We start from the raw sequence: 25,179 nt of genomic DNA on the forward strand, positions 1-25,179 counted from the left end.
CAGCGTGTTGAAGTAACTAGATATAATGCATAAACGGTGCCATCTGTGGCAAATAAACGGCAATTGATCCACATACAACACGGCTCGACTGTGAAGCACAGCAAAAGAGCCTGCAGGGGGGAGTCACCCGGGATTAAAAGGGAGTGGAACACTCGTTTTGTTCTGGTTCATGTCACAATCTCATCATATCTTTAGGAGTTATTCGATTAATCTTGTAGAAATATTTAGGCTAGCTAGGTTACATGTCTAGCAGGCATGCTAGCAGCTCTGTGAGGACTGTAGACTTCAAGCTAACTCCAATGATGACAGTGCTAACATGGTGCTATTTACAACATTATTATTGTATTATTTTGTTATATTAGCATGCACACCAAATAATACTTCCTATAGGTACGCTATTAGCATGGCTAACACATATTCATGATTCATTCCAGTCTCTTTCTGTCTACAGCTACACGATACTGTACACGACTGCAGTATTAGCTACACGTAGCACTGCATTTAGTTTCAGGCTAAATGTGTGTGGTCTCTTTACAGTCCCTGCCACCCACTCCTCTGACACTTCGGTGAGATATGAAGCAAGGCAGGGTGTAGCAGAGGAAGTGTGTGTGTGTTGACATGCCGAAACACACACCGTCTTTCCTCCCTTTCCTCTCCCCTCCTCTCCATCTTCATCATCAGCTATTGGCTACGCTCGTCTCTTTGGGAGAAGCCTTTTACCACATGAAATCAGATGCTAATGTTTCTCTTAATGTGTAAATGCAGCCGAGCTACACCGCGCATAGTTGTGCTACGTCAGTCACTACATAACTGTTAGCTTAGCAGGATCCATCTATAGAGGCCATTGTAAATATTCTGTTTACATGCTATGGTTAGCTGCTGTGCGTCGGGAGGGATGGCACCTGAAGAAGAGGAGGAGATGCTATCGATTTGGATCCCAGCAGGAATGGCAGATGGCCAAGCAGCAGGTACTGTAACGGTCGCTGGTGGTGACATGTTACTGTGGATTTTCAGAGGCTTCAGATCTTTAGTCTTGAGCAAATATTGTCATAGATACATAAAAAAAATAACTAAACATTACTAGAAATTGTGTGAGAAGAATTTCAGGATTTTTTGGTGTAACTATTTCATCTGCTGATTAAGCCGAGCACAAAATGAGATACATACGACTGAAATAGCGTATTGAAGAGGTGTTATTTGTCATGTCTTGACTCAAGTCCCAATCCTAGGTAGATTTATTCTGGTACTGGTGCCGGGTACTTCCGTTGAACGTATTGCGGAACAAATACAACTTGATGTGTGTCCGAACATTTTTTCAGGCCGGTTAGAACACCGAGCCAGCAAAACAAGACTGCTCAGGATGCATGGCTGTCGGAGGCGACTCCTGAGGGGATCCAGTCTGTCTGCCGGTTACTGAGGGTGAGAAGTCAACCAGCAGCTCCCTTTAAATCAGGTTTGATGGCCGAACCGTCACAGACCGGTGGACAAACTTTGCAGCCGTTTTGTGTCTCGCGAAGCGAGCAGTCATTCAACATCCTGACCTCCCGACTCGCTCGGACTCCGAGTGAAGCAGAACCGACTGTTCCCGGTCAATGTGAAAGGCGGAGTGGTCTCGGCACTTTGTGATGTACTCATTTGCTTTTATTGACCCGGTGTAATATTAACTTTCTTGGCAAGCTCTTCAGTAATCCAACTGTCAGCTCCACAAAGGAGCAGATTTGTTTAGCTTTTCCCGTTTCACAGGCTGTAAAACCCGGCGGGTTCTTGTTTGAGGAAAGTGCCTTAAATCGTTGAAGTTCAGCAACTTCAGTAAATCAAACGTGGAAAAAATGCTATGTTGAGAGTGTTGAAGTGCTTGTGAGGTATCGGGCCACTCGTACTATTCACAGCAATGGGATATTTCCAGTCACCTTAATTGCCGCTTTTTGGACTCCGCGAGGACAACGGCGAGCTCAGGGGGAACCCACGCAGACACGGGTAGAACCAAACAGAAACCTGACCCCGAGCCCTCCTGCTGCGAGGCAACAGCACCCCCCCATTAAACCAGCAGGCCATTACTACCATGAAATACTTTAATTCAATACGTTTTTTTGGTTGCCAACTATCCTGTAAATGGTCACGGAGGGGGTGGAGCCTATCTAATAACTAGAGCGGGAGGCGGGGTTTGCCTTGGGTAAGTCACTAGTTCATGACTACTGAGAACCATTTAAGGGTAGAGCTTTAGGGCATCGAACCTAAACTGAGCCGTGGAGTTGGTGGTTCAATTCTGCCTTATCCCAAACAAAACATTTACATTTTGATAAAACGCGACCGAATGACTCAAACTCCACTGAGAGCAGTTAACTTCAAATCATAAATAGATTTCTCATTATTAATAATGCAGCTTCATATTAATCCATCCAGGGAACCATCTGCTCTTTCCAAAGGGTCTGGCCTTGTCACGACAATTGAGCAGAAATTAAAATAAATGAGTGGTAATATATAAAATTCAAAAAGAGACACGGCGGCGGGTAACATCAAGCAATATTAGGATTAGATTTTTTTTTAAAGATGTTCCACATCAGATTAAAAACCAAACTAGGCCGCCCGGCTTTCAGGGTCCTTGCGGCCTCCTCCATGTTCCACGGCCGATCCGGTAACACTTCAAACCCGGCGGTCAGAGGAACCCTCCGGGAGTACGACTCGCCTGGAAGAGCTCTTCTACAAAACAAAAACAAAAAACTCTTCACGGACTAAAATAATTCAAAAAGTAAAAAAGTGAGTATTCCAGCGGAGGAGAGGATGACAGTCGGTGATAACGAGACCTGCAGCAGCTTAGAATAATTGCATTGTGTACTTTGACACGTCACACAAACCTGATTCTCCAACACGTGGCCATAGCAACCATGAGGTTTAGTATTATGGGGTGTCTGTTTGGGTAGTAATGATGCATTACGATGGTTTGATGGACAGCGGTGATGTTGGTGTAGATGTGTGTGTGTGTGTTTGTGGTGAGATGTGACAACAGTGCCATCTAGTGTTCGCACCGACGTGGACGCTTTTACTCGACGTGGAAGCAGAGGCCTGAGAGGACCGGAGATCTTGTGTTACATATATTTTATTTATTTATTTGGTCTCTCTTTGACTGGCAGAACAAAAGTTAAATCTGCAGATACACCTGAGAGGTGAGACAGGTAATCCATCAGCGGGACTTTTAATCAGATTATTCCCCCCCATCATGTCGCGGTGCTGCAGCTGTGAGCAGATGCTCCCAATCTGCTGCCCTTCGTGGTGCCTTCAAGCATGCTCAGACAATGCAAGACTTTGAAAGAACCAAACACCCGACTCCTGTTTGGACCCAAGGGGATGACATAAAGTTCACGCAAGCAGCGAGTCACATCTGGAACTTTGATGCGTCTTGGGACGCCCCGTGCGTTGTGTTTTGTTCTCTATACCCAACGTCATGTCGAAGCTAACGCCGCTCATCAGGAGACTCGGGGGGGGGGGGGGGGGGGATCCCGTTGTCGCCGGAGTCTTCTTGGAGCGCCATATGTTAGCCGAAGAAGGGCGATGACAGCGGAGATGCTTGCTGACAGCCCAACGCGAGGAGGGAGGAGATAAAGGTTCGTGTCGGCTGCAACTCTCAACATCCGTTAATTCCTTTGTTGTTTTATCAATCCATGAATTTGCGTGTCCCCATTTAACCATTTAATTCTTCCTTGTGACGTCATTTCCCCCCCTCGTTAAATGTTGGCGGGCCTTCGTTGTTGCCGACCTGACATGTCACCTGACACCGACTTTAGACCGGCCGCCGCCATGATGAGCAACAAACACCGATAACTGCTGCACGATAAGGGCGTCTCTTTCTGCACCCCCAGGTAAAGGTGATCCGAGCAATAACAGAGTTTCTCTGACCGCATGTATCAGACAGCCGAGGCATCGACGTAAGAAATGCATTGCACCCCCCCCATCAGAAAAGGAAGCCATGCTTGAGTCGAATATGCTTCAGAGAAGCAACTAAAATGGGCCACGGTTTGCCAAACATTGGGTTTTGTGTTGTTCATAAAGGCAGAATATTAATTTTAGATTTGAGGCCACGATTAAAAGCGAGATAAGGTTTCAGATTCCAGCTGCCATTGTTGTGTCACCCTGCGTTTGGGCTTCATGGAGGATCATTAAATATCAACCCCGAGTTGCAAAACAAGATGGCAGGATGCGATTTCCTTTTGAAGATGCGCCTGAGACGGGGAGCGTTGTGCGTTTTAATGTGTGTGTGTGTGTGTGTGTGTGCGTGTGTGGGCTCAGCCTCTTCATGGAGATCAATGTCAATGTGCTCACTTTAAAAAAAGAAAAAAAAGTCATGTTACCGGCGCTGCATTCGCTGGTTTTCTTCAAATATCGACTTATAAATATGCTGATAGCTTTTTAGAGCTTCTTCAAAATCGTCTGCTGCGAGTTTGTGTGTGTGTGTGTGTGTCTTTCTACATGAGGAGAGGGTTAGCAGCAGCGCTAGTCCTAGTCCCCACAGACACACACACACACACTGCGTGGCCTTTTCGCTTCACGGCATTGGTTGCCAGCGGCAACATGCCCTGAGCTGATAACATTTATCAACCGACACACACCTGTGCTTGTCCACAACCAGTACACAACATTTACACAAGCATGCAGACTGAGGAACGACTCCTGCCTCGCTGTGTCCACAAGGTAGACACCTGATACTACTGTGTGTGTGTGTGTGTGTGTGTGTGCGCATGACTCACAAACACATAAAAGCCTTCAGAAATACACACCTCATGTAACATCAGCCGCGATCCAAGTGACACATCTGCAGCGTCCTCCTTTGTTGTGATCCTAACGTTAAGCATTCCGGATCACTAGATCTGGAATATTACTTCTTCTTCTTTGTTGGGTAAAGTGGAGAAGGTTGGTTGCTGTGGCAACCCCTGACGGAACGAGCCCAATGTACAGTAGTAGTAGACGGGCGAAGACGCTTTTATGCTACAACCCTGGGCGTTTGAGTTATTTGTAATGTTTTAAATGTTATACGGGGCAGCACGGTGACGCAGTGGTTAGCGCTGTTGCCTCACATCAAGAAGGTCGCAGGTTCAAATAATGAAGCTCCATTGACTGCAATGTTACAGAAAATTTCAAACTGATCCAGTTTTAACATTTCTGACAGGGAGCTTTACCCCCCCCCCCCCCCCCATGGGCAAATACCCCAGCGTCGGTCAGCTGCTATCAGGTGTTGCGGGTGGCATTATCATCAGCATGTGGAACAACAAGGCTGAGAAGTTAATAAATGCAGAATTAACTTCTCACCAGCTCATCCAACTGTGTAAATATTTGCGGTCATAACGAAGTTGACGCGTTGGGAGTATCTGGAAGCTTGATGATTTGTTTTGTTTTTTATCTACGCATATATTAAAATTCAAACACAGACGGAGGTGTGACCTTCAGGAAGGCAGGAATGTACGTTATAAATCCAGGGATTAATCTGGAAGATAAAGGAGGAGGATAGGGTGGATGGAGAGAGAGAGAGATTCTGACTCCTTGACACCTTGCTCTTTTTCTTCACGGTGCTGCAGCGACACTAGCTGGTCGAAAAGAGGTACTGCAGCCCCGAGTTGTTCAACCAACACACACGTGTATCCACGATATGTTAACGAAACAGACAGGAGAGAGAGAGAGAGAGAGAGAGAGGACAGTCAACATTAATGGAGGAAAAAAAGAACTGGTCAAAAACAAGAGGTGAAGAAAAACGAAAAACAAGGAAGTCTCCAGAAAATAGACAAGATGTGAAAAAAAGACATTCCACAGTTTGTATTGTGTTTTATTGCATCATAAACCAGCACTGAGAGAATGGTGAAGAGGAATGGGTGAGGAAGACTACAGGATGACGGGATGAGAAGGATGGAGAAGGAGAAGAACCTGGAGATGCTGCATTACTTCTCCTTTTTTATTTTTATTTGCATTGTTAAATTTGTACTGTTAAATGTCGATGATTTATGTACCAAGGACTTTCAACGGAAACAAGACCGCAAGGGCTTTTTTGAAATGCTCCTCTTAGACCGGATGTTTGACTTTATTTGTACTGTAATACATGCTACTGTGTGACTGTACTTGTACTCTAACATTCTATCTAATAAATATATTCATCATCATCGAGGAGACGCTGCGGTGGGACCTGAACGGTGGGACCTGAACCCGGAGGAGACGCTGTGGTGGGACCTGAACCCGGAGGAGACGCTGCGGTGGGACCTGAACGGTGGGACCTGAACGGTGGGACCTGATCCCGGAGGAGACCCTGCGGTGGGACCTGAACGGTGGGACCTGAACCAGAAGGATTCCACCACAAACATGTCAAAAACTGATCTCCAGGGGATGGAACCAGGAGATGCGGTTGAGGTGGAACAGAAGAGAGCAGCGCAGGTGTTTAACTCGAGGCATACCTGGTTTCCTCTCACGTGACTGAACCACGCCTCCTTTGCGACGGTTGTCGAGCAGGATTTCCGGCCCCCGGTGGATCCCGTCCCGGTTGTTCCTGTCCTCGGACGGAGTCTCCTCTGCTGCGGCGCACCTGGTTCCACTCAGCCTCAGGTGAGTTCGCGCCTGTTCCCGAGCTGCTTCCTGCTCGCGTGTTATGAGACCAGAACTCACGCACGTGGACTCCATTAACCGCGTCAAATTAACCCTTTAATCAGAATAAAATTAACGATTCATAATCAATCAATCAACTTCTAAAAACAAAAAACAAAAAAAAGCTGATTCAGTAGTTTCCAGTTCGACTTGATAACTTAAAATAAAAACAGCTCATTTAAAAAATGCATTTTTTATATGAAGCGGAACCAAGAGGGCCGAGCGGACCGGCTCGGTCCGGCTCCAGTCCGGTCCAAACCCGTGATAATCCATCATAATAAGACTCTGAGACCACAGAGGGGCCACTTCTATTAGGTAACGGAGACGCCGGTACCGGTACCAGTCTTTATTTGGGCCCCATTGCACTGAGGGAAACCCGCACTTGCTTTAATTACCGGGCATAGAGGCAATCTGATTTGATTTGCAAACATTTGACGTTGCTGCTCGCGTTTATCAATTGTTATTTGCTTCATTTGGCCACTAGATGGCAGCATCAGATGTAGCCCTTGTTGGAGCCGTTCAGGCTGCAGGATGTTGACAGGATCAAAGGGGGGGGGGGATAATCATCATCATGTTGCAAAGCAAACTGAGTTCTGTAGGAAACGGAACCAAATGTTTTTGTTCAGGGGGATTAGAACTGAAAGTTCGAGGGATTTAAAGAACTGCCACCTTCCAGGAAGAACTTTAATGTGTGACGTCGGCTGATCTGATTTCATCCTCTCATTTCAGAATTAGTCCCATGAATAATGTCCTTGTTGTCCACTAGGAGGTCACTGTAGCACAAATGACCTCATCAGTGTTTGTCAGGATGCTTGTACTGGACCGGAGGAGCCAGTAGATGGCGCCGGCGCCGTGGAGTGTTACGGTTGAATTTTAAACCGTTTCAACCATGAATGATAAACAAACACAAAGGCCCAAAAAATATCGCAAGGCGAGATATATTTGTAATTTTTATATTTGGTATTTGTTGCTAAAATGCTTTTCTTTTCTTTTTTTAAGAGAGAGAGGTGCAGCTTTAATTAATTAAAGGCCCTTTTGGCATCGTTAAATTAAAATTTAAATGTCCCCCCGACTGACAGACGATAGAAGGACGCCACCGTTGTGTTGTTGTGCGTTTGCCTTCCTGCAGGCCGTGCGTCGTCAGCAGATGCAGCTGGATGAGTCTGAGATGCCTTTACCTGCACAGAAAGCGGCGCTGACCTGTAGTGCTGACCTGTAGTGCTGACCTGTAGTGCTAGCCTGTAGTGCTGACCTGTAGCGCTAGCCTGTAGCGCTGACCTGTAGCTTCTTATGTTGCATTTTTTAACATTTCTATACAGTCAGTCAAACTATAATTGACACACAAGGGGGAGGCGGTTTGGTTCAAACATGGCAGCGGCGAGGGGACAAAGGCGTGCACTCAGCCCGCCGCGCTCGAGTCAAACTGGGGCAAGCCGAGGCTGTAGGGTCGGCGGGGGGGGGGGAGATAATGACGCCACGAAGCGCCTCAAAGTCCTTTTGTGTGTGAAGCCCTCGTGTGAGTGTGGAGGAGATGACGGAGGGCGATCACACAAAGACGGACCGCTTCGTCTCCGCCGCGCCTCTGATGAGACGGAAGGTGCTAAAAGGACGAGGACGGCGCTCCGCTAATGAGACTCATTTTTGCTTTAGTTACAGAAAAAAAACACCTGAATGAATTATCGCGACCGGCTGAAAGTCAGAACAGCAATAATCGCGTATTAGTAAAGTACATAAATCTTTATAATCTGTGTGTGTGTGTGTGTGTGTGTGTGTGCGTGCATTCCCTTCTCCTCACTCTAAAATAAACTTTATGAAATATGTACAGACAAACATAAAAGCAAAGACAGTTAAAATGTCTAGATTTTCTTTCTCTGTCTGCTGTTGGAAACGCACACACACACACACACACACACAACCAAATTGCTAATACAAACGGCGTAAAGTTAAATGTGCTCTTTTTTGCAGCATTTAAAAGCAACGACAAAACTTTATGTTTTTACATTCAGACCCAACCGGTGTCGGGATGATCTTTACTTTTCACTCTTTTTTTTTTAAAGCATCAAATCTCCTCCTCAGATGAAACCAGACTCTCTCAAGAGTGTTTCCACGCGTCTTTCTTCTTTTTGCCGAGCAGTCTTCCCAACTCTGGGACGGAAAGCAGATCCCTCCAGCTTTTCTGTCTTTGACCGTTCTCAAATCAATCCGGGATTAGGCCTGATTACACGGATCCCCCTTCGGGACACTTTATTTCAATGAATTAGTTGAGTGAATGAACAGAACTGCAACAGAACGGTGTTTTGTAGCAGCCACATAAATTATGCATCGTCTGCGGATTCCAACCGGCCTTGATCATCTTTTTATGGTTTTCTTGCATTCAGAGTGAGAGAAATTGTTAATTGCCAGGCTTGTCACATGGAATGTTGGCTGCGTGTGATGTACAATAGGGGCGCGGCCTATACGGTGCTTATTTATTAATGCGGCTGCAGATAAAATGTTTTGCAGCGTTTTTATTTTTTATTTTTTTACTCTATATGGTTTTATAAAAATAAAAAGATTCACCGGCTGCAACGGAAGCGGCGCATTTCATCCGCTGTTAACAAAATACCTGAGCGGCATTTCTGTGTTTTACGGGTTTGTTTTATTCGTCTTTCTGTTGGCAGCCCGGGTGGAGTTTATTTTAAGGTTAAATAAGATGAAGACGCAGAAAAGGTGGAAAAGCTTTGACGGCTCGGAAGGCTTGAAGTGTTGAGGAAAGATGGCCTCAAAGGCGCGAGAGAGGGGGAGGAGTCAATATAGCCTCACCACTGGATAGTTCATCAGTGAGGTCGTTAGACAAATGGGATAATTGAATTTATACATATTCCCGGGTTTTAAAAGTATATGAATGTTGAAATATGATTCTGATATCGGGCGACTGGGTTGAGAGGGGTTGAAATGTGTGTGTGTGTGTGTGGGGGGGGGGGGGGGTATGCAAATGACACACAACAATTTGCATGTGGCATTATTTAAAAGCGGCGTCCTCGTCTGAAGAGGGTTTGACTGCATAAAGGGGGGGGGGGGGGGGTTACTGTTGGTCAGACTTCTGTAAACACAGGCTGTTCATTTAAGGTGCGTCTTCATCACCTTTCAAATGAAGCTGTGATGCTCGGAAGCTGAAAAAATCTTCAACACGTGCTGGTTTTCTTTACTTCCTGATACTGTAAATCGATAGATACTCCTGATCAGCAGAGGTGGATTTAAACGCCAGCCAGATTCTCGTCGGGACTAAAAAAAAAAAAAATCAATGGCTGTTAAGGGCGAGTCGCGTCCGACTGGAGCGGCAGAGTCGCTTTACGCGGCGTGTCGTGTTAGCGCCATGGCGCCTGCTCGTATTGACCTGGATAGAAGTCTGGGGGAGGAAGATGAGGAGGAGGAGGAGGAGGAAGAGGAGAGAATTTGTCACCATACACTCTCAAGATCTCATTCCCTCGCATGGATTTTAGATTTCTAACTAATGAGCAGTGAAATTCCGGAAAAGCGCTCCACATCTCAAGGTCAAAGGTCAAATTATGTGAATATAGATTCCGAATCTTTTATTAAATATACAGTTCGCTATAAAACGAAGACTAGGGCGGGGGCTGTTTTAGAGTACATTTCTAGGCTAATGAGTTTTAGCTGCTGATGCTTTTGGTTTCCCGCCATTAATGAGCTAATGCAAGCGAACGCCGGCCGGGTCTTCCCAGACCGCGCGGAGCGGAGTGACGTTTATGGTCCGGCGTGTGCCTGGATCATCTCCCACAGCTTGCCGTGTTGTGAACATGCGTGTCGTCGGCGCTGTCATAATGTTGTGTCATTTCAGCGAGCGGACACAGTTAGCTGGGAAGCGCTAATTAGGTAGCATTAAAGCGAAATCACCAAGCAGGGGGAAAAAATCAATACTATTACTCGGAAGCATTTGTCCTCGATGCTCGGAGCGTGTGCAGGTTGGGAAGAATGGAATGGAATGAGCATTATTCTTATGAACTTTTGTTTTTAAATTATATCGATGTACCGGAATCGCCGCTCGGATCTGTTCGTATCCGCATCGTGGAGAATCACCGCAGGCAGCTTGAATCCGAGGAACATCCGTAGACCATCGGAGAAATAAGGCGTCGCGGCCCGGGCCGAGGCTCGCGGTTCCTCCTCCGGTGGCTGGAGAACCCTCGACTGGAGGCGCTGACTAATGGCTGGCGCAGCCTGCCGGACGCCGGGGGGGTGACCTTCCTCACACTCCGATGCGCCGACTTACAAAACAGAGACGAGACCGACTCACCGTGTGTTTTTAGCCTGCCCGACACGCCTCGCGCCGCCGACCACTCGGCTCTCAAGGACAAAGGGGGAACGGCTGCACTGCTTTCCTGGCGTGTGTCGTGTTTCCGGGGCAACGGGGAGATTATTAATGCGGCGTTAGCCCTAGGTGCTGCTGGTGGCGCCAGATAATTATGCATAAACAAACAAACCTGATGAAAAGGTGCTGCCAAGGCTGCCGCTGGACGAATCGGATGGCAGGGGAGAGAACCGGCGAAATGAGCAGCGCAGTGAAAAATACAAATGAAACGATCGCAGCTTTGAAACATTTGACTTTTTTCTTTGGGGAGTTATTTTTGGACTCAAGTTGTTCGATTGCCGGCGGCCGCTTTTAAAGACGTCCTAAATTATCTTTAAATGATGGCACAACTGCACCGATTCATATACAAATATATCCATGTTGAAGTTTTACATTATACCTTTTTTAGAATTATTAAATGCAGAGGAGACTAAGATATCTGTTTTTCAGGAAAATCAATAATTAATTCCTGAACTGTAGTTTAATGATAAAAGTGTACAAATACCAGTTTGAAAATGTTTTTTTTTAAAAGCAACGCATCCTGATAGAAGCTCCTCGTGTTTGATGTGCGTGAGTCGTCAATCATACTTAAAATCTCACCACCGAATTTCATCCGGATCGGTTCCAGAATGAGGTCAGGAAAAAATATTACATTTTAACATTACCATTCATGGATTCAAAAACCGATTTGTCTCTGATTCACTTTTCACGGTTGGTGTATGAAGATACCAAGAACAATCTAGAACATTTTGGTGATGATCCAGATCGGTGAGCTGCTTGGCGGAGGTCTGTGCTAGTTTTTGATATTTTTGCCCATTCCAGCCCCACATTATGCAGAAGCAGCGCTTTAACCTGAGTCAGGTGAAACCGCTCTGAGCTGCTTGTTAACAAGTGATTTATGGGTCCGACTTATTACCGGGAGTTTTCATTGATTTGTGGAAATGTCCCCCCCCCCCCTCCTGTTATTGTGTGCTTTTCACAGTCGGAGCCAGGAGGTTGATAAAAACTGATTTACTTAATGTTTAACGAGTTTTGTCGTAAATCACGCTGGCGCTGTAGCTGGGATGAAGATGAAGAATGCCGGAGCGGAGCGTCATCCCAGAACTCCGTTGGGAGGGAAGAAGGGGTCTCCAGATAAACCAGACAACATGGAGGGGGGGGGACCTGCTGGGGTGTGAGATTGCTTGTAGAGAAGTCTGCAGGATTTGTTTGACTGGGGTAATTGAAAGTGTTTTAAACTATTACAGCAACTGGAGAGCTTGTTTAACTGTCGAGCTGCCAGTCAGGCGGGCGGGTCAAAAGCCCGAGCGCGTCAAGGCCTGTCAGTCAGTGGAAACGAGAAGTGTCGGCTTAATGGATTTCTCCACGCCGCTCTGTCTGTGTACTCAGCGGAGCCGAGAGGGAGGGAGGGGAGGGTAAAAAAAAAAAATCAATGCATTGTCATGTGTGAGCGTGTTAGCCATCAAACCGCCAGGTGGAATGGAGCCGCGTTCAGCCTCGCCTCGACGCTGGGGTGCAACGCCGGGAGCGAGCAGGGGTTGTTGGTTGTGTTTGTGTTTGCGATCCGAGGCGTAAGAGGGGTCGCATCACCCAAGAGACGAGCACGCTTTTCCCACAGGAGGAAAACACAATTTTGTTTCTTCTTCGGGTTTCCCAACGTTTCCACCCCTCCTGCGTGACGGTGAAGCAGAATTTTTTATTCAAGATTTTCTTTTTTTACATTATGTATCTACCAAGAAGGAACGGTCCAAAAATAAAGGACGACATCGTAGGATTAATTTGTGCCTCTAGGCCTTGTTTTAAACAGTTCTGATATTTTTAATGATGCATCTAGAACGGACCTGGGCATTGTACGGCCCCAGGGCCGCATACGGCCCTTTGGTTTCCTCTGACTGGCCCCTGTAAGGTTAATTGGAAATTACAAAATAAACACATGTCTAAATAAACTCGTGGAAAACCAGCTTTTCATGCGGAAGGAATTGGAAACCGCTGTACGGCCACGCTGACTGGTACCACCGTCACAGATACAGAACTTGCGGAAGTGGATTCCATCTTGAGCCGTACGGTTTGCAAACCGCGGACACGCCGGCCCGCCTTGTGAGCGCCATGGCGGCGCGTCGTCGTGCGAATCAGGTTCGTCTTTTTCTAACCGCCCCTTCTTTTATCTCCGCCGAATGAACCCACAAAGCGATGCCAAAAACTAACACGAGGCGGGGGGGGGGGGGGGGGGGGGTGTCTGCGCTGAGCTAAACCAGACCACCCTCTGGAAGGCGGTGAATCATTTCACCATGTTAAGAGCTGAAACGGTAATTACCTGTAATTGGGGCTTCAAATTTTTCTCTCGCTCGTCCCTCTTTTGCTAAATTGGACGATTTCGTCTTCTTCCCCCCCCCCCCCCCCCCCCCCCCCCTCCCGCATCAAGGGACGATAGATACCCGACAACCTTTGAGGGGGTGCAAAGATTGAAAACAGTTTTGGTTCCTTTTGAAATGCATCGTCGTTCCCACAAACACACGGTCCGCTTTCCGCTCAGCTTTTGGAATATTTTTTTTAATTATTATTTGCTTTAAAACAGACGCGTGTCTTTGCAGTTCATTAGTATCCGTCTGCGAGGCCAAAAAAGACCCCCAACACATCTTGTTCCCACTAGCATCACATGACAGCTCGGTTATGAGCAATAACGTGGCCGTATCTGCAAAGTCGAGTGTGGGAAGCTGTGCGCTCTCAGCGTGGCGGATTTAATGCCCGTAATTATGGGATTCTTTCTGGATGAGCTGCCGTTCGTTCTGCCTTTATCAGGTTTCCTGTTCCGATCCTGATAAATCCTTTGTGTTGCTCTTCATATATTGATCATTGAAGTTTTTCTTTCTTTTTTTTTTTTTTTTATCCCATTGTGAACGCTAACTCGGTGTTATTTCCTACGTGGATTTAATTTGATAAGTGCTCTAGTTTAGACCACATGGGCCCAAATCCTCTAAAATGTTCACCGTTCTGTTAGTCTCTCCCAGTTTATACAACTTCTGCGGCGCACAAGATCCTCGACGGAGAATCTTAATTAGGTCCAACAACTTATTGCAACACGTCCACAGATGGTTTGGGATCTTTAATGCATGAAATGTACGTACATAAACATTTGTAATTACCCCGAACGTGTCCGTGTTTTAACAGCCGAGCAAATAATCTCATCATTTAACAGGATTTTGAGAGGGAACGCGGTTCTTGGCATAATTACCATACTGCTTGCTCGAACGGGAAGGTCGGAAGATGAGCGGAAGGAGGGAAGACGGGATGTGCGGTGCAATGAAAGCGAGGAAGGAAGACGGCCGAAGATTTGACGTGCAGTGCTGGAGGAGTATTTCCTTCTTGTCTGACTGAATCAAGTAGTGGCGTCTCAGCAATATTTAAATCATGCTGTAGCATGGGGTTGCTGTTACACACACACACACACACACACACACACACACACCAAGACGCGCAGAGAGGACTTGTGAACAACTGACCTTGTGTAATGCTTTTAGATTATAAAGCTGCAGCTAGCGGCAGACGCTGCTCCGCCGTGGCGTTAAGCTAATGGTAAAGAACACAGAGGTTCCTCGCTGCGTAATCCAATTTGACCTTGTCTGTGAGATGAAGGTCCAATGGATAACACGACTCTGGCAGGAACGTCTCATGACCCACTTTTGGGGGGGTTTTCGGATCAGCACCAGCTGTGAAAAACAATTCGGTGACATTCAGGGGTAAAAAAAAAAAAGAAAAAAGAACGCAGCACCGTTCGACTTCGACTAATGTCCTTTTTTTTTATGATGATTATGATGAGACGATAAAAAGTAAAGGAAGAAACGTCCGAACCGACAAGGAGAACGGCCCCTTTAGAGGAAACGGGAATGGCGGCCGTGCGGCATCATCATCCGTCGCCCGCCATATGCTCGGCCGGACTTTTTTTCACGCTGTGCGACTGCGTGAGGCTGAGGGTAAAGAGCTGCTTGCGTCCTGCCGGCAGCAGAGACATCTAAAGGTGCTATTTGGCAGACATATTTTTTTTTGGGGGGGGGGGTCTGAGCACATAGCTCTGTAGCAGGAATAACACGGAGGGAGGTGTTATTATTACAAGGCTGATTTAGGACTATTACGGAGCAGCTCTGTGGGGGCTTTCAAGCGACCCCCCCCCCCCCCCCGACACACACACACACACACCATTTATATATGGACCTCGCTGGCACACATTCACAAGAACAGCTTTGAGAATAGAGACACAGATTCACAGCTTATGGTGTTTGGCGTGGAGGAAGCGCTCAGACATATGGATAGAGCTGACCGCTCGGGAGGGGAGGGGCTTGACGTTGGCTGACGGCGAGGAAAATCCCATGTGACACAACCCAAACCCAGGCGAGGTGTGTCTCTTGACACGGTGTGATGGGGCGTGCCCTAATGCATCGCCGTCCACCAGGGTGTGCGTGTGTGTGTGTGTGTGTGTGTGTGTGTGTGTTAGCGTATGCATTTGGGTCGTCTTTACTGCAATGTTGTGAGCAGCCAATCATTTCTTCCAGTCTAATTAACACGCATGTAAATTCACGGGAACCGTAGATCTCATACGGGGAAAAACAACAGTGACATGGCGCGTGTGTGTGTGTGTGTGTGTGTGTGTGTGTGTGTGTGTGTGTGTGTGTTGATGCAAGTGTAAGAGGGGTGACCAATGAGGGCCGGGCGCCTTTGCTGACCGCGCTCTGGGCACCAGCACCGCACCTGCCGCTGTCAGATGCTGGTTACCGAACAGGAAGTGAGGAAATTAGTCCGATGTTTTGATGCTAACTGGATTCTACGCTCAAGTAGCATCCGAGAAAAGGAAGGCCCTGATCTGGACAGGACGTTTTTACATTGATCTACATGTGAACCCCCCCCCCCCCCCCCCCATCAGGCGCCGTCGAAGTCGCACAACCGCAGGGGCTGCGGTACGAACGCATCACACCTGATGTGACGAGACAACATTTCCTCATCTGTACCTGGGGGGGGCAGGAAACCGTGGAGGGACGTGGATCAGAGGGGCGGACGACAGGAAGAGTAAACACATGAATTAATAAGCGCGAAAGGCAAACAGAACCCCGCCATCAGTCCGATTTGGCCGAGCCTCGTCGCTCGCTCCTTCACTCACAGCTGGGAAATTCACGGTAACTTGATTTGGGGAGGGGGGGGGGGGCTAAAAAAAAAACTTTGGCCTCATCTCGATGCCGGGAGCCAAATGCGCGTGGCAGACGTCAGCATCCGGAGTCTTTGCACCCCGTGGTGTTGGACTGCGATGAGGAAGTTGGGTGCTGTCAGGAAAGGGAAGCATTTCCTCGATACAGTTTTCACTGAATTGATGAAAGACATTGATTTTTGTTGTGCAGCTTTCGTGCATGAACTGTCAGCACTTTTGAGCATCCGGTGAACGGAATAACGAAGCGCTTCTTCATGCCCGTCCTCTCCGTCTCTGTCCGACTTAGAAACGACTGAATTCAGGATAATAATTTTTTTATATATAGAATATTCCGTGTTTATTTGTGTCGTCAGATTCCCTCACAAGTTAGCGGGAACGTTTCTTTATTTCCTGGGTCTACCCGACAGTTCAAGCTTTTGTACTTGCTGCACTGCAACTCCCAGAGGAGGAAATGTATGGATCTTCCTCTCTGTGCAAAGCAATAATACATACACGTTGTGTGTGTGTGTGTGTGTGTGTGCGTGTGTGTGTGTGTGTGTGTGTGCGTGTGCGTGCGCGCGTGTGTCTGCATGGCTGAGTCAAAACCGACCCTTTGAAGTGAAATAACGATGCGGGGAAGTTAATTACGTCCCATTATGCAGGCTGGCCGCGACCATGCACCAGTTAAGGCCATGTTTTTCCCTTTAATTAACTAGAAAGCCGAGCGCTCGCCTGTCAGGAAGCTGCTAAAAGAGCATCTCGGAGAGAGAAACCCTCGGGGCACTGATGAGAGGGCACGAGGACCGGCCACATGTTAATGGCGAGGTGTTAGCATCCTAAACTACGCTATCACTGCCGAGTCTCAGTAGTCTTGTGGAAATGTAGGAAGGGGAATCTTGGGAATGGTCTCCAGGGGGAAACTAGCAAAGCTCCAGTGACTTTGAGGGTTGATGCTCCAGCAATAAAAAATTAAAAAAAAGAAAGCGTGCAGGACCGACGAAGCTAAGATTCTTCTTAACTGCTTAGAAAAGAGCCGAAAGTGCGTTAGTGGTAACTTCTTAATTAGAAAGTCTCTTGGATGTCTGGTGGCGATGTAGCCTAGACTAGAGAACTCCGGAACATTGATTAGCATCTCCGTGCCTGGGATCCGTTTTCCCCGAGTGCGACTAAGCAGGTTAAAAATTGCTCCATCAAAGCTGCAGATGAAGGAAGTAAACAAAGTTAGAAAGTTTCAGTCCTCCGTTTATCTACCCGCGAAGATCCGTGAGATTTTTTGAACTCGTTTTAAGGAGCGAAAAGGTTTTTCCGAATATTCTCGACTCGTGTGAAATGAGATGCTTTTCTTTTTTTCTTTCTTTTTTTTTTTTCAGTGACTTTGCTTTACGAGGACGTTCCAGCGCGTCGCACAAAATCTATCAATAGTTTCCTTCGTCCGGATCTTCGGGAATAAACCCTCAGTCAGAATTGATGCGGGGAAACAAATCAGAATGTGTTTATTAAGTTGTTGTTGTTGTTTTTTGCAGCCATTTTGCCTTTAAATTGATGGGACATCACAAACTGACTTAACCCTCTGTTGAACCTAAATGTTAAAATCCTGCCTGATTTAGCGGCAGATGATTTAGTGCTCTAAACTCGGGCTCTTTCTTTCTGACTCTCTCTGCCCGTATTGACCGGTCTGGGTGGGTCAATGACTGCACAGATGACAACTGAGTTGTTATTAATGGCCACTGCTTTCCAATATATCCGTATCTGTGCTGGGAAAATGGCCAACGGGCCTGCCCACGCCGCGCCCCCCCCCCACACCGGCTCCAGTCGTCTGGCTCCAGTGTGTAAAAAGATCCAAGCTTGTCACTCTTCCTTTTTTTTTTTTTTTTTTTTTTTTACTCCACTTTCATAACCTCCTTTAAAACCAATGAAAAGCAGGACAAATCAATAAGGAAAATGCTTCTGGAGGTTTTTACGACTGGCTGACAAAAGTCTGCGGACGTCGGGATGTGATATATTTAGACACAAAGCGTCGCACAATTAAATCATGTAAGATGATGTTTCAGTCGGGGCTGTTGCTTGCTGCCTTTCTGCATGGCATTGAATAGTTTTAAACCGGACAGCGTTTGTTTTGTATCCTAGAGAGGAGGAGGAGGAGGAGGAGGAGGAAGGTCTGCAGCTTCAGCCATTTTATTTGCAGCAGTCTCCCGGTACATTCCTCAGTCCCAGTCATCTGTGACCATTATGTAGATCTTCCCCTGTCCTCTATTCTCTCGAGGCCGTCGCCGCGCCGACCGCCGCATTAACTCTTTGATTAGCGACGCATCCTGCTACCGTACCTGCCGTCGATACGTCACATTTATAGTCTGTGTTTGTTAAATAATGATGTAATTAGTGTCCTTCTGATTGGGATGATGTCACAGCAGTACGTCAGGGTACCTGGAAGAAAATATGAGCAGTCCGCCAAAGAATCACATAAAATGAGCCATTATTAATGTCGCTGGCTGATTATGGCGTGGACATTTAGCTTAAAAATAGAGTTCGTTAAAAACCAGTTAAGAATCAATTTAAAATAAAGTAAAGGCACTAGCAGATTCCTTCTTGGCATAGAAGACTAAACTATTGATCGATGAGCTCCTTTAGAGCTTTACTTTAGAGAAGAAGTAATCGATTGAGGGTCAAATCGGAAGAACGAGGCTCTCCTTGCCTGGAGAGCCGGAGAATTACTCGTTTTCACCGTTTCGATTCAATCTCATCCCGAGTCCCAAAATCGCTGGAGCAATCTGACGGGATTGGAGCCGAAGAAGGCAATGTTTCACCGGATCCGCTTCTCGTGACGCTTGAGACGTTTCCAGGCATCAGTGATTCGGCGCCCGGGTCAGAATCAGAACCTCCTCCCGTCTCCTTCAACCTAAAACCAATAACTTCTCACCCAAACATTCTCCTACAGGGCGTTTGGGTGCCTGTACTTCCTGCTGCTCTTCGTCTGTCTTCCTGTCTCTCTCTCTCTCTCTCTCTCTCTCTCTCTCTGGATGGGTTCCGGCTGTTGAGCTGGTGGCGCTGGTGGCTGGTGTGACGGCTCGGCTGTCTGGTGTCGCGTGCGATCAGGGTGGACGTCGCCCTGGAAAGACGATGTGAGCCGAGCGCCTCCGCCTCACCGCGGGTCACCTTTCACGGGCAATTAGTGTCGGAGCAGAGGCGCGCTCGCCGCTTGTCGGCCCCGCTTATTGTGAAGATCAACGGCAATCAGTCTCCGTACAGCAGTCTGCACTCTCTCCTCGGCTCCCTTCACATCTCTCCCCCCCCCCCCCCCCTTGCTTCTCCGTCTCTGATGTTCTTTTGCAGCTCTCCGGGTAATGGCGGACATTTGTCGATACCACGCAATCCTGTGAAGACACGCCAGTGTTTGCTTTTTCCTCTCGTTCTACTCTTCCGATAACGGGTTTGCGGGTGTCTCGGGTTTCTACGGTTACCCAGCGACCCCAACATTATCGCTACAGACGCCTCCATCATGTCACTTTTATTGACGTATAACAGATTATTTAATCTATTTATTTATTTTAGCGCAGAATTTTACAATCACTACAGTTTTCCCAAATAAGAAGGCGACGTCTTATTTCCAGTGGCAGTTCTAGAAATGTTTTCTAAAAACCAGCAGCTGGACCTCTAAGTGTGTTTTGTGTGTGATTGTGTGCAAATAGAGCAGCAATGCTAAGTGTGATTCTTCATATGTCGTGTCCTCCATACATACATTATTGCGCAAATTTAGAATGCTTGTGCTGTAAAGATTTCTGCCATGTTGTATCGCCCACTTTTCCGCTTCCAGCTATAAATACTGAAGAGGGGGGGGGGGGGGGGAATCAAGGATAAAGGGCATGTTAATTTGCATACGGGGGCTTCGTTAGATAAAGCTAAGGACAGAAAAGAGAGCTTCTTCAGTAACAGTGATGAATAGCGGCCGCATCGCAAAGTCGCCTCAAAGTAGTCGCACCGTAACCCTCATTTGCATCGGCGTCTGCTTTTATATATTTATTAACTTACCTAATGGTCCTCTGAGAAACCTCTGGCCGGGCTCCGCCTTCGATAGGCTGCCTCTGATTGCGTTAGAGAGGCTGTCATTTTAGACAAAAGTGCAGCCAGATGTGACGATAACGACAATCAAGACCTTCCGTGTGTGGAACAGGTGTTAATTGTGTGATGTGGGGAACAAATTAGGGGCTGAGAATTCATTTCAGAGAAAGAAAAGTGAAGCGTACAAGCTGGCTTAATGATTTCAATTTTGCTGAATAATAGTTGAGGTTTAGCGGTAGCTTTAGCATACATTTAATAGCATCAAATGGAAGAAATAATCTAAATCATTTCCCTCCAAAAACAAAATTTAGCATTCACATGGCGACGGAGCAAATTGTTTAAATCGAGCTCTAAAACTTTCTCCGTAACAGATTACCAGCTGTTATATCTGATGCTAAATCAACAAAGTTTATTATATATTATATACTTATAATTTAAGCAATTTAGATATTAAAACAGCTATTTAGCTCCACCTTTGAGTATAAAAGTCAGATTTACTGTCTTAAACTTTGCTTATTGTCTCATTTAACACAAACACCCATATGATATGGGTTAATGGACATAAATGAGCTCCGTCATAACGTGTTATTCGTTTTCTTTGGTCAAACTCAATAAATGTTTAAGGGGAAGAATTCAGACTTTGACCCTTTAAAGCCAACCATGCTGAATCTTTGATGGTAAAACTATTTGGTAAATCCTGAAAGCCAGGGGGGGAAATGAAAGGTGAAAATATCATCTTTATAACAGGTGATCGGAGTTGAAGTCAAATTCCACGGGAATATTTAGTTTCTGCATTTGAGATTCATATCAGATTTTTTTTTTATTCAAAAAATGAATCTGCCCTCCAAGACAAGTAAACAGTAAACATGTTAAATAAATCATGTTTTTCTCTTTTTTTTACTCCCCCCTGCTCTTTTTATACCATCACTTTTTTTTTTTATAAATGGACCCATGGGCGGGTGTGTCTCCCAGACCTCATGCCACGCTGTCTTTTGGAGCGCAAACCTATGTGGATGGGCCTTGAATGGCTGTTTCATCTCGTCATCCAGGGCCTGACGAGATTTGACTGGTCCGGTCCCAAGTGAGTCCCGAGCAGCGAGCCAACAACCTCCATAAGCCAACCGAGCCAAGATAACGTCAGATGTTGGCTCTCATTCGTTCTGGGAGGTGCAGTGGAAATAGTCGGGAGTAAACAAAGAAGTGAAAAGTAAAAGTGAGTGATCATGAGCTGAAAGTTTAAAAGACGGCTGGCGCCGCCTGCTTTTAAAAATTAGGTTACTGATGATGGATTTAGCTGATGGACTGATTCAATCTCATTCCACTGTCCTCCTGTCTTTATTGGTGATATGTTGGATTTATTATTTTTTATTTTGTTGTTGTTGGAAGATTTATTGACTTTTGTTTGAAAGATGTTTTATTATTTAGCAGGAACACACAAATCCCAAGAAGAAGAGTCTCTACCATAATGTAAAAATGATTTAAGCTGTCTGCCATTATACTGAAATTATATTTTAAAAAAACCATTTAAGTAAAAAGAAATGGAAGAGAGTCTTATTGTAAACAGGTCACAGATGAAAATGAAGATCTTTTGTTTTACATTTTCCAAGTATGCGAGATTTTTCTGGACACTTTTGCAAAATGCATCTCCTGCTCATGTTGGTTACGTCGGCTTTTGTTCAAGAGAATAAAATCGTCTTCCCTCCTTCGCCCGGCTGGTGATGGATGGATTCGTTATCGGCTGCCTGCTAAGTTTCCTTCGGAGCCACTGCTTGGTTTGACAGTTTCCACGTTCCCAGACACATGATGGCATGACGGATCCCCACTAAAGATGAAACTACACGACAAGCAGCTGTCAGGGATCTGGCTTTTCCTTGTCTTGCTGCCGGCCTCTATAGGATGCCGCGAGATGACGAAGCCGATGGCTCTGGTTCTATCCGACTCTCCGAAAACGTAGCGCTCTAGTCCGTTTACCGTCTCGCAAAGCATCAGGTATCATTCTGTTTTTGGCACCATGAGTGCAAAGACGCGAGACAAATGCACAAACAGAGATTCGACGGAACCTTTTCAAACCACATTCTCAGATTCTCTCCATTGCACCACAACACAAAGGTGGAAGCTAAGACGGTCTTCGGGGCTGCAGTGCTCTAAATCCTAAGCGCCGCTTTATTTTGAAAGGAGGAGGAGACGAAGGCTTCCCACGAGCTTCCAGGCAGGAGTCTTAATTTCTATTCCCGGGCGCTGATTTATTTGATTTTTGAGGAAGTTTTCCTAAAGCGGGCTAATGAGAAGCACAGTGCTGTTGAATGATTTAGTAGGGCGATGGAGCTCATACAGGGAGCGTCTGAAGACAAATTCTCTTTATTTCCTTTAATTGGTGAAAGGAAGAACATAGTTGAGCAATAAATAAATAAATAAAAAAAGACAGAGGAGCGCTGCTTCCTCTGTTTATTCCGTATGTTCCACTCCATGGCAACAGGGAATCGTGTTGCGTCTTTAAAATGTCTTAATGGGAATCTTTCTGAGATAAAACGGCACCGGTTTAAGCTCGAACCAACAAACACCGGCAAACTCAAGAGACTTGGATAAATAAATAAAATGGGATTTTGATTTTGCAGGTTTTTTCATATAGCGAGTACTTGTTGCAAAGCTTGTGAGTAATATATTTGCAGCACTCTGAATTCTTTAGCGATGTTGCATTTGACCAAAACCGCGTCTTTCTATTTTGTCACCTCATGCTGGCGTGTTCCAGATCTCGCTACTGCCCGCTAACCCAAATCATTCCCTCCCTGGCGTCTGTCGGATGCATTCGGGGTGTAAACGGGTATCGGCTGGTTCCATATCTGCGACCCCGGAACGGAGCAGTGCGCCGTTTTTGGGAAATGGTGGGGATGCCGTAGGAATAAGTTCAGATGCGTGAGCTAGCTCGAGGGATTTAATGATGATGTGGCGACAGGAAGTGCTTTTGATTGAAGACGAAGAACAGGAGATGGCTGCCAAACTCGCTATTGTTTCTCACGCCTCTTGCCGGTGGAAAGGCCAATATACCGGCAAACCTTTGAACTCAACGAAGGCGTTGCAGAAGGACGAGAGATTCCGCTGGTTTCGGCTGTTGGAATCAGATTTACTGATTGCGAAATGTCGGATGCACCTACATTTTTTTTGCTTACATAATTGCGACAAACTGAAAAAGAGAACCAGAAGAGACACAGGCGCAGAAATCTCTTAAGACGGTCTTTCCTCCAAACCGGCAGTTGATCTGAAAGTGGATTTGCTGTTGTTGTAACTGTGAACTTTGACCCTGTACAAGTGTAGCGGAAGGAATATCCGGCTCATGTTTATTCAGCGTGCGTAACAGCCCCTGGGACAAATCACAGTCAAGAGTGGCTGTCGCCCCTGGAGACTTGGAGAACCACCTCAGGGTGCGGAGCTAAATATGGAAATTACAAGGCATGCTCCAATATGCATATTCAGCGGTGTTAAGTCCCGTTAAAGACGGGCGACTCCTCGTTGGCGTCGCCCGCCCCTTTGCCCGTCACTGACACGGCGTCGAATGGTAAAGTCGAGGTGCAAAAATGAATCCAAGTCTCTTTCCTTAAATGTCCTGCGTCGCCTGTAGAGTTCCTGCGTTTCCTCTCCCGCCTTCCGGCGCAGCTTTTGTTTGCGCAGGTCTTCTTAACCACAGCCGGCGTTGTCGCCGCTGATACAGCCGCGTGTTCAATCATCCTGTTGGCTTCTGAGAGGCGCGTGAGCGACGGATGTAAGAGGCAGCCGAACCGGGGGCTAAACTCACCGAGGTGCTCGTCAGATCTCCGACAGACAGCAAAGTTAGACAACGCCGTCGGGTCCAGTGAGCGCTGTGACAGTGATCAACAAAGAAGTGTTGTCTTACCTTTTTTATATATATATATATTGTCTTCCTGTGGTCTCAAAGATCAACTGCTGATTTTTTAGATTTCTTTTTCCCATATTTGTCAAACACTCGTTGTCTTTGTGGCGTGCAAAGCTGTTTAAGTAAATGAGATCTCAAGAGCGGCGTTGGCAGAGAAGCACTCAAAGTGATATCGACATGCTGTCAAGCCGACGCCTCCCTCTGAGGACGTCTCAGGTTGTTGACGGGCCTGAGCTGCGATCAGGATTTCGTATTATTATTATTTTCATCTCTTTCCCTGAGATTTTTTTATTTTTTTGCTCCTATTTTTAGTCCAAACTCGAGCCTCCTTCAGTCAACTCAGTCAGAGGTTGTCGAGAAAACACCTACCGTGGAGTTCCGGGGAGATCGGATGTCTAAAATCGGGGGAAGGCGAGGATTTCCTGATTGATATGAAACAATGATCACGAGGGGGGGGGGGGGGGGGATTATGAGCGAAGATCGATGTGGTGAAGCGATGGGAGGACGATGAAAAGAGAAACTTCCTCCCAGCAGCAGGATCAGCATCTTGTAGCGCTGCTAATTGTGCCGCTAGTAGCTAAAGCTAACGCATCATATGGCCAGGATGTGATCTATTGCTTCGCTCTGTGTCTGTGTGATCCAGAAAGACCAAAACGGAGCAGAAAGAGGCTAAAACGGTTACATGTGGAATATTTCTACGCATTTATTTTGAATTGAGACACGTGATGACAAAGTAGGGACACTTTTTTCTGCGTGACGAAGATGTATGACTGTCGCGTCGCAGCTGCCCTCCGGATGGAGGCGCGCAGCGAGAGCCCTGCGAGGGTGAGCGGTCGAGGTCGTCGGGCCGCCGCGTGACGCGTCGTCCTGGTGCCTGGCTCCGCGGGCGCCTCGTGGGCCTCCACGCACTCGCAGAACATCAGGGCAATGAGCCACAAAGACGGGGTGGAAAGTGAAAGAAGGGCGGCGGCGGTGGCGAACATGGGGGTGGGAGGCGGTGCTGAGAACGGGCTGGCGAAGGTCGAGAGGCGAGAGGAGGCAAGGCGAGTTGAACGGAACGATTCAAAGCGAGGTGGAGGTGGGAGGTTGTGCGCTTCG

The 25,179-nt window shown here is 46.7% G+C and overlaps 1 protein-coding gene across 1 annotated transcript in view; it reads left to right on the forward strand.

Annotated features, from left to right (window-relative positions):
• The first annotated feature begins 24,843 nt into the window (after positions 1-24,843).
• The window catches only part of LOC137903385 (teashirt homolog 1-like), an 83,038-nt gene continuing 82,702 nt past the window's right edge, over positions 24,844-25,179 (forward strand). Inside the window, exons 1-2 of the mRNA XM_068747536.1 lie at positions 24,844-24,906; positions 24,997-25,124. Of these exons, the coding sequence (XP_068603637.1) occupies positions 24,844-24,906; positions 24,997-25,124 (191 nt within the window). The remainder of the gene's footprint in view (positions 24,907-24,996; positions 25,125-25,179) is intronic.

This window comes from Brachionichthys hirsutus, chromosome 13 (genome assembly GCF_040956055.1).
Source record: "Brachionichthys hirsutus isolate HB-005 chromosome 13, CSIRO-AGI_Bhir_v1, whole genome shotgun sequence".
Classification (NCBI taxonomy): Eukaryota; Metazoa; Chordata; class Actinopteri; order Lophiiformes; family Brachionichthyidae; genus Brachionichthys; species Brachionichthys hirsutus.